Source organism: Dermochelys coriacea, chromosome 7 (genome assembly GCF_009764565.3).
Source record: "Dermochelys coriacea isolate rDerCor1 chromosome 7, rDerCor1.pri.v4, whole genome shotgun sequence".
In the NCBI taxonomy this organism is placed as follows: domain Eukaryota; kingdom Metazoa; phylum Chordata; order Testudines; family Dermochelyidae; genus Dermochelys; species Dermochelys coriacea.
The window spans coordinates 11,536,386-11,553,897 of NC_050074.1; the positions used below are offsets into that span (position 1 = coordinate 11,536,386).

General features: G+C 40.7%; 1 protein-coding gene and 1 long non-coding RNA gene across 4 annotated transcripts in view; one reads left to right on the forward strand and one right to left on the reverse strand.

Annotated features, from left to right (window-relative positions):
• Positions 1-17,512, forward strand: part of LOC122461025 — a 144,159-nt gene that overhangs the window by 84,442 nt on the left and 42,205 nt on the right. The gene's annotated exons all lie outside the window — the stretch shown is intronic.
• The window catches only part of PDZRN3 (PDZ domain containing ring finger 3), a 203,411-nt gene continuing 186,074 nt past the window's right edge, over positions 176-17,512 (reverse strand). For all 3 annotated transcript variants that reach the window (XM_038411356.2, XM_038411357.2, XM_043518750.1), the window contains 5 exons: positions 11,882-11,980; positions 8,776-8,838; positions 7,336-7,437; positions 5,409-5,525; positions 176-2,585 (listed from right to left, as the gene is read on the reverse strand). In XM_038411356.2, coding sequence (XP_038267284.1) covers positions 1,038-2,585; positions 5,409-5,525; positions 7,336-7,437; positions 8,776-8,838; positions 11,882-11,980 — 1,929 coding nt within the window. In that variant the 3' untranslated portion in view covers positions 176-1,037. The remainder of the gene's footprint in view (positions 2,586-5,408; positions 5,526-7,335; positions 7,438-8,775; positions 8,839-11,881; positions 11,981-17,512) is intronic.

Genomic DNA, 17,512 nt, shown 5'->3' on the forward strand with positions numbered 1-17,512 from the left:
ATTTGTACAAAGAAGGTAAAACATCTCCAGTGCATTTTTGTCATGATGATATAGAATCCACTAGTTGTCCAATTGGTCCTCTACCAAAAGACACTTCTACTGTACTCTAGCAAAGGCTTAATCTAAACAATATAACTTGAATGAGTCTTGGGTTAAAGAAAAAATTCAAAACATATGAAATATAAAACAATAATTTATTTACTTGTTAATGTTTGTAACTAATGATTTCATGAAACTGCTTTTATAATTCAGTACATTCAAATCTACAAGCAAACAGTTACTACAATGGGCATTTCAAATTACACAAACTGTTTTGTGTAAACAGCTTAGCTGTACATGCACATTCTTTCAACAGGTTGCAACACTTGCAAACATGCTTTAAAATCCTTTAAAGCTGCAGTATAGTGTACTTTGCCTCAGGCCTTTCAGCTGAAACCTATATATTTCCTTTAGATACCTTTAAAAAGAAAAATGTTTAAATGCTGATCATAACTCTAAAGCCTGCTGGTTTGATAAATGTTAAATATTACAGGAGAATGACTCTATCAGGAGTTCAATAGTTTTGCGATTAACCTTGAGCTAAATATTGATAAACAGCAGTGTGTGCAGAAGTGCACAACAGCAAAGTAATATCACAAAATATGCTTTCATAAAAATACCTATTTGCGGTTGCTTTTGTGTTTTTAGGCAAAGAAAAGCATGTGTAACCTTTTATATGAATACAGTTTAAACAAATTATCTGCTTAAGTACGGTTAATACGTTTTATGATATTTAAACACTTGATGTAAAAGGTAATGCGTAAAAAAGTACAATCAGTATTCCAAAAAGTCGTGTTAATATTGCCTTCAAAGGGGATGGGCAGCTTCTGTCTCCACTTTCCAATAAAGAGTGTTGGCACCCAGAGTTGTAGAATTCAGTACTTTAATTATAAAGTTGATGACTGTATCTTATATACAAAAAAAACTTGCCACATTGAACGAGGCAGGGATTTCTACCCCAATGGTAGTGTTTTATGTACATAATTCAGCAATGGTGATTATACAGTAGTCACTGACAGGAAGGAATTGTACACTCTTGTGCCATCGGGGGACTTTGTGCCATGGGTTAAGAGTTCTTGGATTGTCATCCAATTATCAAAGATTTTTTTATTCCTCTTCTTCATCATTTTTTTGTGGCTCAGTTCAATGATGTTCATCTCTTTCTTTTCTTCTGCACCTTGCTGTTCCTTTAAACAATCTAACCTGCTCTGCATCATAAACTCACGTCGCCGCCTCTGCTCCTTCGCTTTCACCAAATGCTGCTTCCGTTCCTCCTTGCTCCAGTAGCGGCCCATCTTCATCTCGCTTATAGCGTCGTCATCTGTCGTCATACCACTGCGCTCTTCCTTAATCTTTATGGCACGTTCTCTCAGCAGCCTGTCCCTGACTGGCCTCTTTGTGATGTAGCGGGTTCCATCACTCCTGACCTTGACTTTCCATTCCATCCTGGGTTCACTCTGGCTTGAAGAATTAAAGTCTTTGCACATGCTCACTAGGCTCATTTGGCTCTGTGCATATTCCACAGCTGATTTCTGTTGTATTAGCTGCATGTAGCTCTGATAGTGCTGAGCGTGGGCAGGGATATGAGCGTGTTTATAGGGAGAGTGATGATATGGAGAGATGTAGGAGCCAGCCAGTTTTTGAGCTGGGCTTTTGCTTCCATCACTAGCTTTTCTCTCTTTGCTTTCCAGCTGCTTGCCAAGGTCCGCATCTTTAGGTGATGAGAGATATTTAGCAGAGCTGGATTCGTGACTTTCTGAGCTAGGTAGCAAATTCTTCTGGGAGACATTGTATGCCACTGCCCCCTCATTACCTTGACAACTGCTGCCTTCTGCAGTTCTATGCAGTGAATTGTCAGGGGAAATCTGCAGCGTGAGCGGTGTGCTTCGACAGCTCTCGCCTGTATTATACGCACTCGAGCTATCCTTGTCAGATTTCTCAGGGAGCTCTGTAATGTCTGAGAGCTCGTGCCTGCGCGCATCGATGCTTGTGTTGTAGTTACGGAATCCGCTGTTATGGAGCATCCAGGGCTCCCGGTATTGATCCTTTAGCTGTTGCATTTTATGAGCTCTCACAATATTCAGACACTCTAGCTCAATATTCCGCAGTTCCTCGTTCAGCATCTCCAGCTCCCTGTCAACGCTTTCGTGGTCACTCTTACTTATATCCAGGGCACTGTTATGATAATACAGACTGTATGGGTTGGCAGACTTGACTTGGCACTTCAGCTCCAGTAGTTCGCGGAATCTCTCACATTCATCCACTGGGATGCTGAGGAAGTCTGTGTCTGTGCAGTCGGCTGAGATAAATGACTCGTTGCTGAACTGCATGTCACCACTTCCTAGAGTGTCATGACTGTACACCAGCTTCTTCTGGCTTCCTAAAGTGTTAGAGGAAGTGGTGTGATCATCGGCATTATTCTCCTGCTCTGAGCTTTCATCATTTCGTGTGCTCTCATCTGTGCGTCCCACACCACTGTCCTTCTCGTGCTGGTTAGATAAGATAGTGGCAGTATCTGTGGTGCCTCCATCTTCTTCGTGCTTCTTCTAAAATAAAAAAGTATAAATGTAAAAACTAAAGACAAACTCTTTGCAGGTTTAAATAATAATAAAAGTCATTCAAAGTTTTCTTAAATCTATCAGTCATTACATGTTCGCTTATTATCCCAGTGAGTTTAGAAAACATACCACTGACCGGATTTTCAACAGAGCTCAGTGGCAGATTTTCAATTGCTCAATATCCACACTAGGGGCTAGGTTTCCGAAAGATCTCCACTCCCATTCAGGTGCTGAAATTGGGAACAAATTTTAAAAATCGCTCAACATTTAGCAGCTCCTACTGTGACGGTTATGACCCAACGTGCTGAGCTCTTTTAAAAAAAAAATCTGACCTCTTATTTTTGGGGTTGAAATGTGAGCAGAACTCTCTTGAAAATTTGGTCCCAATTTTAGAACATGGAAAATTCTGGCTGAGAACTGTAGAATTATATGTGAATTAGCATAATTGCAAAGGCATTATAAATGTATATGTCAAGGAAGTAAGATGGTTTTGTGGTTAAAGTTCTGGGCTTGGGCACAGGAGATCTGGATTCAATTCTTGGCTCTGCCACATACTTTTTGTGTGATCCTGGGTAAGTCACTTGTTCTAGGGACTATTTAGAAAAGCTGGACGTGCACAAGTCCATGGGGCCGGACGAATTGCATCCGAGAGTGCTGAAGGAATTGGCGGCTGTGATTGCAGAGCCCTTGGCCATTATCTTTGAAAACTCGTGGCGAACGGGGGAAGTCCCGGATGACTGGAAAAAGGCTAATGTAGTGCCCATCTTTAAAAAAGGGAAGAAGGAGGATCCTGGGAACTACAGGCCGGTCAGCCTCACCTCAGTCCCTGGAAAAATCATGGAGCAGGTCCTCAAAGAATCAATCCTGAAGCACTTAGAGGAGAGGAAAGTGATCAGGAACAGTCAGCATGGATTCACCAAGGGAAGGTCATGCCTGACTAATCTAATCGCCTTTTATGATGAGATTACTGGTTCTGTGGATGAAGGGAAAGCAGTGGATGTATTGTTTCTTGACTTTAGCAAAGCTTTTGACACGGTCTCCCACAGCATTCTTGTCAGCAAGTTAAGGAAGTATGGGCTGGATGAATGCACTATAAGGTGGGTAGAAAGCTGGCTAGATTGTCGGGCTCAACGGGTAATGATCAATGGCTCCATGTCTAGTTGGCAGCCGGTGTCAAGTGGAGTGCCCCAGGGGTCGGTCCTGGGGCCCGTTTTGTTCAATATCTTCATAAATGATCTGGAGGATGGTGTGGATTGCACTCTCAGCAAGTTTGCGGATGATACTAAACTGGGAGGAGTGGTAGATACGCTGGAGGGGAGGGATAGGATACAGAAGGACCTAGACAAATTGGAGGATTGGGCCAAAAGAAATCTAATGAGGTTCAATAAGGATAAATGCAGGGTCCTGCACTTAGGATGGAAGAATCCAATGCACCGCTACAGACTAGGGACCGAATGGCTCGGCAGCAGTTCTGCGGAAAAGGACCTAGGGGTGACAGTGGACGAGAAGCTGGATATGAGTCAGCAGTGTGCCCTTGTTGCCAAGAAGGCCAATGGCATTTTGGGTTGTATAAGTAGGGGCATAGCGAGCAGATCGAGGGACGTGATCGTTCCCCTCTATTCGACACTGGTGAGGCCTCATCTGGAGTACTGTGTCCAGTTTTGGGCCCCACACTACAGGAAGGATGTGGATAAATTGGAAAGAGTACAACGAAGGGCAACGAAAATGATTAGGGGTCTAGAGCACATGACTTATGAGGAGAGGCTGAGGGAGCTGGGATTGTTTAGTCTGCAGAAGAGAAGAATGAGGGGGGATTTGATAGCTGCTTTCAACTACCTGAAAGGGGGTTTCAAAGAGGATGGCTCTAGACTGTTCTCAATGGTAGCAGATGACAGAACGAGGAGTAATGGTCTCAAGTTGCAATGGGAGAGGTTTAGATTGGATATTAGGAAAAACTTTTTCACTAAGAGGGTGGTGAAACACTGGAATGCGTTACCTAGGGAGGTGGTAGAATCTCCTTCCTTAGAGGTTTTTAAGGTCAGGCTTGACAAAGCCCTAGCTGGGATGATTTAACTGGGACTTGGTCCTGCTTTGAGCAGGGGGTTGGACTAGATGACCTTCTGGGGTCCCTTCCAACCCTGATATTCTATGATTCTATGATTCTATGATTCTCTGCCTCAGTTCCCCAGGTGTAAAATAATACTCCCTTTCTCCCACCTTTTGCCTCTCCTGTCCACTAAGATTGTAAGCTCATCAAGGCAGAGATAATTTCTTATTATGAGTATGTACAATGAATAGCACATTAGGGCTTCAACATTGGCTGGGGACTCTAAATACCACTGTGATAATCATTGTCCTTGACACTCTTTGTCTTTGTCACTATCAAATGTGTTAAACCTGACTTGCAATTAAAGCTGATTCAATTTTTCAAACACATGGAATGTTCTTTCCAGAACTGATTTATGTTTATTAATTAGCTTCCCGTCCATCTTGCTAGCTATCATGTATCTAATTCTATTCACCTCAATGACCACTGCCAGAATGGTGGATTCCTATGAAGAATAAACCCTTGAACTGTGCTTGTGTTTTAAATGGAAAAAAAAAAGTAGCAGATTTGAAAATGTATGCTTATTGAGATGAAGTCTGCTATACAGTTTGCAGATATCATCCTGGAACATCTAGATTTTGCAGACCCCCTTTCTGCTTAGGTCGTCATAAAAGATACTGGTTGGTTCATTCAGTTGAATTCAGTATCAGAATATTGAGTGTGGTGTGACGTTTTGACAACGCTGCACAATGGAATGGCATTACCTGCTGAAGCATGCTGGCAGTAAACTGCATTGCCTGGTGGTGCTGTTCCTCTAGCATGTCCATGTGTAAGTCATCCAGAAAATCATTTCTGTCATCATCCATCCATCCTTCATCCAGCTACATGAAAGGAAATAAATAAATAAATAAACCCACACCAAGCATTGTCATAAGGATGAAAACTGTCATAAATATATGCTCCCTCTTTGTGGAAAATTATCAGGAGATCAGGGAAGCTGCCTTCTGCAACTTTGCTGTATATCACTCTATGTCTGGCTTATCAGTCCTCATCCTCAAAGGAAACGAGCACACTTTTAAAAGACAAGCCTGGGAGCTTAAATTGATTACTCTGTGAGACACTAAAAAGCATGGACTGAACAGAGACACTGGATTGATGACTAATTACAACAATCTGTAATCCATTAACCCCACTTTTGTCTTCTGAGGGCAGAGATGTTAATGGGCCACTCTACCTGGAATGGTTCCTTACTATTTATGCTAAACCTCACATTTCGCTGGGATCCTGGGAGTACTTTTCCCAGACCTGAAGCAGAGCTCTGGCTCGAAACCTTGTCTCCCTTCACCAACAGAAGTTGGTCCAATAAAAGATATTACCTCACCCACCTTGTCTCTAATGTCATGGGACTGACATGGCTACAACTACAGTGCCTACATGGAAATGAATATGCATCTCTTCTTTATGTGCTACTCTAAGGGCAAACAATGACCTGCCACAAGGAGAACTTTTAGGATTCAATCCCTTCTTTGCATGTGGCTGCTTGCATTTCCAGTAGCAAGATCTGGCCTGTAATAATAGATTTGTGCTGTTTGCTCAGTTTAGAATACAAATCAATTCTAAAAAAAAAATCTTGTCTTTCCTCAAAAGTCCATCCCCCTCACTATCCCCCCACCCCCAAATTCCCTGCTGTTCCTAGAAATATACTTATTTACTTTTGAGGTGGGTGGTAGTTTTGGTGCACGTAACTAGTATATGGTGTGTGTGTGTGTGTGTGTGTGTGTGTGTGTGTGTGTACACACACACACACCATATACTAGTTACGTGCACCAAAACAACCACCATATATATATTTTTTCTATACTCAAATCTTGAACCTATTGTTCAGGCTGGGTGGTCAGGCTCGGTAGATTCCTGGAAGTACTGAAATGTTCAGTTTTCTAGGGAAGTGAAAGTGGCTACCCTATCCCTCCTCCCCCATATCTCCAAGAAAGAGCAGGAGTGTCCAGGTAGCTGTGGATTCTCCAGACCGACCCTCACCCATACCCCACTGCCTGCATGCATGATCACAACAGTTTTGAGCAAGGGGGACGCATTCACAGGACAACTATAGTACTACTAATAACTATAGTAAATGCTGCTGAATGTGTGGGGCACTCAAATCCCAGCCCTGGAGGAAGCAGGGTAGGATTCCGTTTCAAACCTAGGTCTTGCAGCGGAGAGGAGAAAGCCATCTAGGTTAGACCTGACCAAAATTTCAATCACACTTTACATAAAGGCTCCATTTATAGATAGGACACAAAGGGCTAATAAATGATTAATAATTGCTGGTTAATCAATTGCTATAGAGTATTATAGAGATCAGCATGTTATTTGCAACCATGCCATGTAACTATCCACAACACCTTCTACTGATGTACCTATAACCATCTGTAACAGGTTCTCCTCATATCTGTAACATGGTTACATGGTTAATTATTTATTAATCCTTTATACATTGAACCTTAATATAAAGTGGGACAAATGTCATAGTGAACTCTCATGAACTTGTTTCATATGTTGTATGTGTCTCCAATCTAACTGTATATTTTTTAAAAATAGAAAACGAAATCACCTCAAAATCCAGTTACTTTTTTCTAGAACACAGATTCTCTGTTTTAAATTTACAGTAAGTATATAGTAGTCTCTCTGTACCTGGATTTCTGGTCTTGCTACAAGTAAGGAGACATTCTTGTTTTCTTCACTGGTTAGAAGTGCCACAGCTTCTTCTCTGTTCTGTACCTCTATGCCATTAATCTATAAAATATATATAGTAAAAAACCAAATATGAGGGAAAAAAAGTGAAATAATGTTGCCATTTGGTTGCTCAAATTCCATTTTGGTGGGCTCCCCTGAACTATATGGCTAGATGGATTCTCATATGAGACATGCTGCATATTGTCTCTGTACAAATCTACAATAGTAGAGCATGTATGTCAGTGTTGTGGCAGATATTTTGATGAAGAACAGCTGAGACTGGTATCTATCCCATGTTTTTCATATTTTGTGTGTGTGTGTGTGTGTGTAGCTATATGGCAGAAATCTTGTCATAGAGCTGGAGCCAGAGAGGAGGGGAGAGAGATGAGTAGAATCACAACAACAGGGAACTAGAATAGTTTCATAACTGTGGATACGGCCAAGGGGATAGAATTTCCCAGTGAAGACCATGCCAGCACTTAAAAAGGAGGTGGACTTCTAGTCAATATGATCCTGAGCAATGAAGTTCTAAAGTACTATCAGATAAATCACTCCTGAAATAGATGCTGTGTTGTGGGAGGACTGCTTACACTGGTACAGGTATCTGTGTGTCCACATTGCCACAGTGTCAGTAGAACTATGCTGGAATGGTTCTTATGCTGCTCCAAAGAAGAGAATAACTATTGGAAAAAGTGGACAGTTTCCTTGGTAGGAGACAAAATTAAGCATAGATGCATCGCAGGCTGTGCCGGGGGAAAAAATGGGTTTTGCTGGTAAAATATTCTAGTGTAGACCAGGTCCGAGGGTAGGCTAAAGAGAATGGAAACAAGCCATTAATATTGGAAAAGAGGCAGTTAACTAGGTGGAGAATACTGGCTAACTTTTCATTGCCACACAACTCCAAAATAGCTCCTCCAGTTTTACTCAGCCTTTCAATATAAAACACGTTGGGCTAGTACACTATGTCTGCAACTTGACCAAGGCTACCAAAACTTGGCCCTTAAGGATTTACACTGAGGGCGTCGAGATGGGGAGAGAGTGTGCAGCAAGATGGGTTGTAAATCAATCGCACGCTAACCTGCCACACCCTAATTGGCTGTGTGGACCCTGCTATCATGCACTAAAGGGAACTTTCAGTGCACAGGACCAAGGGTCTACATGCCCAGTTAAACTCCATATTGACACATCATCTAGACAAGCCCTAAACCTGAAAAATAGTAGCTCAAAGAAAAATCTTTGAGGAAAATTACAAGGGAGGGCAGAATTATTAAGGCTATAATGGAATGTTTCACTGCAGCAATCCTAAAATAAAGTGTGTGAAGCAATTTGATGTGTAAGTTCAAATGACTACTGTACATTGCAGAATGTAAGTAATCTCTGAATTATTTGCACACATACTTGAATAATGCGATCTCCCTCCCGCAGGCGACCATCTTTTGCAGCAATGCTGTTGGGATCAATCTGCAAAACAAAACACTTGTAAACAGCGCTTAATTTGTAAAGAAAGAGGTGCTGGGGCTCAAGTAATTTTTTTACATTCATAACCAATGCAGCAAACCCAGAGGCACTGGGACTATGAACTGCCAAGCCTAGAGGTGCCGGGGTTCAGCCCTGGCACAAATTAAGCACTGCTTGTATATGCTATGGAGGTTAAAAGCTCAATCTTTCACCTCCCATTTTAAACATGATATTTGCAATGCAAGTAACATGGGTTAAATTGAGATGTCAGTATCCAGGGCTGGGTCCATGGTTTTTACTTCATAAATAATTATTCGAGTTCTCCCTTGCTTTCATGAGAAGGGGGAAACCACAAATTTAAAATGACTGGGTTAAATGTAAAATGTTTACTTCCTGACATGAGCCTCCAGAGAAGACAGGCTTGTATTACATATTAGAAAAGTTTGCTCATTTGCGCTTTCATAATTAACATTTTAATTTTCAAATGCAGTTCTCTGATCTATGCCTGCAATTCTTTTACATGGAATAATGGAAGGATTAGGTCCTAACTGGTACGTTGTAATGGAGGGATATGTTACATTTAAGTTTGTTTTTCCCTAAATAACTATTTAATTTGAAATGGATCCATGAGTGATAAAAGGTTAGGTAAGTCTATGTATAAATTACTGTTTGCTGCATAAAAGGAAGCACAGAATGTCAAGCAGGCATGAAATATTCACTTATAACCTAATAAAAATGCTTGCAATTTTATTCTATTTATCTTGGTTTTCAGAGCAATTAAAAATAGACTTCAGCTGCATTAAGAATTCTTGGTAAATTTAATCTGAAGTTAAATACACTGTATGGATCTATTTCAGTAAACATGAGGGTTAGGTATCAATAAAATGATTGTGGTGTCCAGGGTCAACATTTTTTTTAAGGGGCTAATGATCTGACACTACTAAAAATATACATTTTTATTTCACGGTAGAGAGGATGTGGCATTTCATGTTTGTTGGCACAATCACTCAGAGAAACATATTTTTCATTAAAAAGACTGGGACTTTTCAGCTTGGAAAAGAGGCAACTAAGGGGGAATATGATAGAGATGATGAAGTGATATTTACTCCTTCAAATAACACAAGAGTTGGGGGTCACCAAATGAAATGAATTGGCAGCAGGTTTAAAACAAACAAAAGGAAGTACTTCACACAATGCACAGTCAACCTGTGGAACTCATTGCCAGGGGATGTTGTGAAGGCCAAAACTCTAATGGGGTTCAAAAAAGAACTATATAAATTCATGGAGGCTAGGTCCAAGATGGTCAGGGATGCAACCCCACATTCTGGGTGCCCCTAGCTTTTTGACTGCCAGAAGCTGGGAGTGGATGACAGGGGATATAACTACCCTGTTCTGTTCATTCCCTCTGAAGCACCTGCCATTGCCCTCTGTTGGAGGACAGGATACTGGGCTACATGGACCATTGGTCTGACCCAGTGTGGCTGTTCTTATGCAATAGTTCCGGAGTAAGGCTACGTCTAAACTAGAAACTTCAAAGCGCTGCTGCGGGAGGGCTCCCATGGCAGCGCTTTGAAGTGGTGAGTGTGGTCACGTGCGAGTGCTGGGAGAGAGCTCTCCCAGCATTCCTGGTAATCCACCTCCACGAGGGGAATAGCTCCTAGTGCTGGAAGCATGGCTCCAAGCGCTCCGAACCTGTCCTCATTAGTGCTTTAAAGTGCTCAAACTTGCTGTACTTGGGGGAGCGAGGGTGATTTTTCACCCCCCTGAACCAGCAAGTTAGAGGGCTATAAAATGTAAGTGTAGACAAGCCCCAACTCTCAAGATGGTAGAAAGACGAGGGTACAAAGCATGCTTTGCCCTTTGACATCGTCTCCGGATTATGTTACAGGATTAGGCTGGGGTTCTCAAATTAGGGGCACAACTAGACTTTGCTTGGACATGTTTTGTTACTGAGAACAATTTATAAGAAAACAAAACCGATTTTATTTTGCTCAACACTTCAAAAGATTTCAGGTTTTCAATTAAAACATGAAAAATTTAATCAAAATCAAACTGTTTCCATGGAAATGTCCCTTTTGAGAAAAAAAACTAATTTTTCGACAAAAAAAAAACAAAAACATGAACTTCACTTGGGAAGCCGAGAACAGATTTTTCTGGGAGTTACAACATTAGTGACACCAGAACCAGGCTTTTTATGTATATATTGATGACTCCTTCCAATTTTTCAGCCTTCCCATATGGCTGTGTGTGGGATTTTGCAATGGTTAGTGCTTCTCTGAAAAGTGTTGTCCCATTGGAGAGAACAACAGGCCAGTCATTGGAGCCTGAGGTGACACCTTTTATAGTAGAATTATATAATCTGTCCACACACATACAGCACTCCAGGTTATTAACCTGGAGTACAGCATATAAAAAAGGTTTGGGTTGGTGCAGCTCATATGGAGGCCACAAGCTCCTGTAGCCCTCTGACTGCATGAATGGGTGGGGGGTAGTTGAGCTGGGTGGGGACCGAGGGGAGAGATCAGTGGGAGCCTCATCAACACAACGGGGTGTTGGGTGAAAGGGAATTGGTGCCAAATTGTCTAATGATGGCATACCTGGTTTTAGAGCTTAGCAAGATTAGTGGAAGTTCTGTGGGTGGTGGATCTAGAACAAATGTGTGGGCCTTAACTCGTGGAAATATAAATATTTGTTGTTGTTAGAGGAGAGAGCACAAAAGAAGAAACATAGATGAGAAACGCTTCAGGGAAATTGTTTTCTATTTTAAGGTACAATCTTGTCTTTGAACATGCACTAAACTGAAATATTGGGTGAAACCTTGGCCCCCCCTAAAGTTAATGGGAATTTTGCCATTGACTTCAATGGACACAGAATTTTACCCATTACTTTATGGAAAGGAAAATAAGAAATTATCTTCCAATTATTCCACTCCCAAATGTTTTTGGAACATCACCAGACATGACAGAATAGGAGCAGGGATAATATTTTTCTTAGCCTTTGTTTTACAAAGACAAATTGTACCATATGTAAAGCTGCTCAATCTTACCTCGCTAACATAAATACCAATGTCATCCTCGTCATCAGTTCGATAACACACAGTAAGGCCGAGCTTGTCCTGGCTGTTCACTCTATGCAAGTCTACTTCCTAGGCAAAGAAAAGGATGTTCGGAATAAGACATCAGTGAGTGATGAAAGAAATTTTTCAAATGCAATGGAAATATTTTGCTTCAATGATATACAGGATCTCTTTTAACTTTACTGTGAAGACCATGTTAACTTACTGAGTGAAAAGTGGATTATGTGCAGACAATCAATACCTAGGCCATTTTTGACCCTTCAATCAATATAAAGTCATTTTGAAAACGGACCTTTTATTGATCTCAAAGAAGAAAAATTACCTATATTTCTCATGGTGTCAAGACTTCCAATGCTAAAATATTTTAGAAAGTATTATTTCAATATTTGTCATAGGTTGCATATATTTTCCTATGAATAGTGCAACATTTGACAATATTTTCTGATTTATTTGGAAGAGTACAGCATGCTGTGTTATATTCATCTTCATAGTTTTGTAACTTTCAGAGAGGAATGACTTAATAAGTAGCTAAAAGAAAAGAAAGAAGCCAGTGGTTGCATGATCAATGTATTTTCAGCAATGGGTGTGACAGTGAATGTAGAAATATATTTTTAGTTTTGCCAGAATGTAGATTGAGCAGACAGGCCATGCTATACCATTCCAGCATTCTCTGGTGCACAGTTAGTCTTGGAGGAATGTAAGTTTTCATTTAAAAATATATTAAGAATCTAGAATTGTTGTGAAAAATCATCCCCTGTTAGCTTCTCCCCATGTTCATGTGCCCTTTGCACTGGTCCATCAGTACAAAGGTTGGTAAAGCCAGTTAATATGCCCAGCTGAGTTTTTTCCATAGTCCAGAGGAATCTCCAGCTGGCACAGTCTGCATAGCTGCCTCCTCCCACTGCCTCACCATCTCAAGAGTGGTGTGCTGAGAATCACACATAATTTCAAGCACTCACAGTTCTCGGATGTAGGACCTTGGCTGGAATCATGTCCTAGTTGTGGCCAATCTGTGATTCTGCTCCATCACTCCTGAGAAGGCTTTCACAAGCGACATGAGGAATGATGTCCTTTCCACCCCCCACAGATAGGTAAGCAATGGTGTGGGTAGCAAACTTTTTTAGAGGGCTCTGACAGTTGATTAATAGAGTGCAGCCTTGAAAGGGGCCATATGTTCTTTGCAGCCTACTCTAGGCTGGATGCAAAATAAAGATGCTGTGATGGAGACCTGCTGTTGGAAATGGGATTAGAGAGAGCTGAAAAACTGGGCAAAAGCATGGGATCAGAACGAGGGCATGTATGCATCCCTGAACTTTTTCACGACAAGACGCGAAGAAACCCTATCTTAACCCTATGTAAAAGTCTTGATAACATAATTAATTATTTCTGAACGTCTCTCAATTTCAACCTCTGGTGCCATTCATAAGGGGAAAGACAATGAAACAAGCTGATATGAATAATTTATTGGCTTGTCTTGATGACAGCTGTCAAGATCAGCAGTCTCTTGTTATTTACTTGTCAACATGTGTAATTTAAAAAAAGAAAAAAAACATAGCAGTAAATGTCAATGACATTTCAGATGATATTTAAATGGTTTCAATCAATAGTATCCATGGTGAACTATAGCTTCCCCCCTACCCTCTTATGTTACCAAAAGGTTGAACACCTCGCTCTAATTGCAGAATTTTTCCATATTTCTAAAGCTTTGCCATTTTTAGAGAGGAAACTGAAACTGTTCAATAGGAATGATTAGATAAAGTGGGGCTGATTCTAATCTCAATTATGCTGGTGTAAATCCAGAGTAACTCTTTTGATATCAGTGGGTTTATTCTGGATTTTATGGGGGAGAATCAGGCATTATGCCCTAAATTAGGTTTAGCACAGTTCTTCTGCATTTTTCTGTGTATCTTAACAAAGGGACTTTGTCTTTAAGAGGGCTTTATGCACTCTATGCATCTGAGAACGTGTCTTGAAGAAAAGAATAAGAGATCTTTTAGCTGCTGTACAGGATCATATTGTCTTATATCTGCAATGAAAGAATACAGCAAAGTGTGAAACATTTCAGCTTTGTTAGATGGATCCTATTTGATGATTAATACTTTACTATTTTTTTTAGGAGGTGGACAAGGTATTTGTCCATTTTGTTTATAGCTTATATTTAATATTGATACTCATTTGTTTCAATGCATTTTACATAATTGTGCATTTTAATACATAAGCACGAGAGAGAGTCTGATGTGACATATTTAGAAGGGGATAAATCACCTCAGGGAATTTTAAAATATATATAAGGAAACCAATCTTTAGACAGGTGGCCTTTTGAAAAAAAAAATCCTGCAAAAAGAGACTCAGAGCAGGTGTTTAATACCTGATTTGTTCTTACAGATAATTAATTGGTAGACTTGCCCTTGGGTAATCCCTCTAGTCCTGGGAAGAAGAAGAAGAAGAAGAACTGGGATTTCGTGTTACTCTAAATGTGATAATTTTGTGTACTTTAAAAATAGGAACAGCTGTTTTCTATGTGCCTTTTCCTCAATAAAGTTTTAATGTAATCATAAAGCTTTGAAAGGTTTTATAGGTACAAGTATACAAATCCAAATTCTTTAAAGCAAAGGCTATTTTCCATATTAAGAGTCAATTTTTTTTAAAGCATAGGTTTTGCTACATGAAAAAAAATCACAATCTGCAAAGCCCAATGATAGTTTGTCCATTTGTACTGAGAATGTAAAAGTCTAGGAATTAATATTGGCGTGTAGATTTTTTTGAAAGAGTGAATTGAAACTTGACTCCTTTGACATTCTACATCTCTTGCCTATCACTTTGGAGTTCCTGTACTGCAAGACAGGCAAGGCAAAGGGCTCTATCCTGCAAGCTCTAATCCTGTTGCAGATGACTAGTTTCATGTGTAGTGACTGCTCCCAAAGTCCCTGCCATGTGGACATTCTTTTAGCTTAGTTTGGTGTTTTATAATATAACTGGGATGAAGGAATATTTTGGGCTGGATAGATGCTCAGATGTTGTGGTGATGACCCCTGTAGAAGATCATAACTACTTTATGAAACTCATCAGCCACCTACATTGGGAAAGAGGAGCCCAATGTATGTGTACAACACCTGGAACAGATACACAAACGTTAGAAACTGGATAATGACGGTTTCCACTAGATGCTGTAATGTCAGGAGCAATGTTCATACAATACAAATCAGAATTACATTCTATATGTATTGCTGTAATATAACCTTTATAGACATAAGCAAAATGGCCTGGATCCTTTGCTTGCATACATCAGGTAAAAGTGGAGTTTGTACATATGTTTGACGGAAATGTTAGAATACGCTCCATACTCAATATGAAAATTGCTTAAAAGAATGGTTTGCTTAGAGCCAAGGGGAGCTCAAAAAGTGTGTTGCTAAAACCTGTATGACATTTATAGCAAGGCAACAAGAATGATCATGTACTATGATAGTATTATGCCTCCACACACTTGTAATAATAGATTCAGAATTAGTGGTAACCGTAAATTAACCTCTATACCTAAAAGGGCATTCATTCGCAACAGATTATTGAATTGTTTTACAGATGATCTGAAATTATGGCCAGTTTGCACATTTATAAAAAACCCAGACCTTTGCTTAAAAAGGCAAAAATGAGCATTAAACCATTTGAAACAAATGGCTAGTGATGACTGAAAGGTTCAGAGATTCAATTTGGATGTCTAGCCAAAGCTTGAAATAAATACGTTTTTTAAAATGAACCTTTTTGTATGCTGAGCCTTGAGATACCAAACCAACAGGCCTTCTCCTTTTCTGCCAGTCTCCACAGTGGATAAAACGTGGAGATGGGGAGATGTCAAAGCCTTTGTGATGTCAGTATCCCTACATACTGTAAGGAGCTTATTGACCACCATGCTGTAGTTTCTTTATTCAGCGGGAGGAAAGAACTTTTGTTGGCTGTCTCTTGAGCTAACAGCACAGGAACTGGTCCCTATATTAGAGCATGGTGCTTAGGATGATTCCCCTGTTTTGTGCTGAAGATAATTTTCCATTTGTACCTCAACAAGGAAGCTGATCTTCTTTCCCTGTTTCTTTGCTGTAGGAGTGGCAAAGGAAAAGATGTTTCATGCGTTGTATTTCTAAGAGTAAAGTACATTTAGTATTCTGCTGCTACTTTCCTCCTGGGTGCCAAGAGGGCCTTTTAGGGGTAACTCTCGGATGCACTATAGAGGCCAGAAAGTTAGATTAATTGTTCAGCGTGACAGGACCAGAGAAAGGCATGGTCTTGTCCAGATAAATGGCAGCTTTGGGATCCCCGTGCAAAACAACCTGACGATGGTCACTCTCCTAGCTAAGCAGATAGCCAATAGTAAGGCAATTTAAAAGATGGTGGAAGCTCTCTAACATTGCTCACATGGGCTCCAAAGGTAATTAATGCCAGACCTAGTTCCCCCTCCTGCTCCCTGAGTTAGTTTGTCAGCTGGTCTAAAATGTGTTGCTGCCTCTGGATGTGTTCTAATGGAAGAACATCAAAATCTTCATCTAGGTGACTCTGCTCTTTCAGTTTCAACAATCGATCACTTACTTAATCTATTCAGAGTCATTCACAGCCTAGGCACTCCAACACCTGTAGTGCTTTAGTGCATCTTTGAATTTAATGCCATGTGCAAAACTGGCTCTTGAGCAGACCAATTCCTTGGAAAAGGAAAGAGATCTTGACTCAGCTGATCACCCAGACATTAGACTACTGAAAAATATACCATGCTCACCCCCTCCCTCGCTGTCTTCATCCATGTCATCCAGAAATGGGTGGATGAAGAGATGCTCCCACTGATCAGTCAACATCACAATGGCCATGGCCTGGGGGAAGGAATCAGGCACTCGAGGCACAGCAAAAGAAAGGTCTCTGAGCTGTCAGTGCTGCCCCAATACAAAACAAGAAGAAATGGCTAGGCAACTGGGTATGCACATGCCAACAGCAGACAATCTCAGTTGATCTTCTGATCTCAGAGCAAAGCTTCTCCCTCTAGAAGAAAGACCCCTGGGGGAAGGTGCTTTAAATTTAGGATAGAGTAAAACCTACTGTGCTCACGGGGACTACAAAACATAGCGGTATGTGTCTAAGCATGCTGCCACCCCCTGTCAAATAGACCTGGATTGTCTTTGTTTGAAGAGGAGAAACTGAAAATAGAGGAGGGTATCAGAGCATACTGGATAGGGTAACCTCTAGACCTGGTAACCAGTTTTCAAATATGGATTCCTAAATGGACACTAATGCAACTAAAGACCCATTTCAGGCTTCGAAGAATGGATTTCAGTCATCAGTGTCTGTCACCAATGGTTAGATATTGGGGGAGGGGTACACCAGGACAGAGCTTTGTGAGAGGATGGGTATCAGAGATACATGCCTCTTCATGCTGAGGAACCTCCTGCCAGAGTGGTTCTTGCCTAGCATGAATTGTGCATAATAGGTTTGACTGGAACAACCTGGAAGAGTCAAAGGGCTTCTGTTGTGTTCCCCCTCCCCCCACAAGATATGCTTTGTCTCAAACTGAAATGTAACTTGGAAGAATTCCTCTCAATCCCTATACTTGAGAATAAGACACAA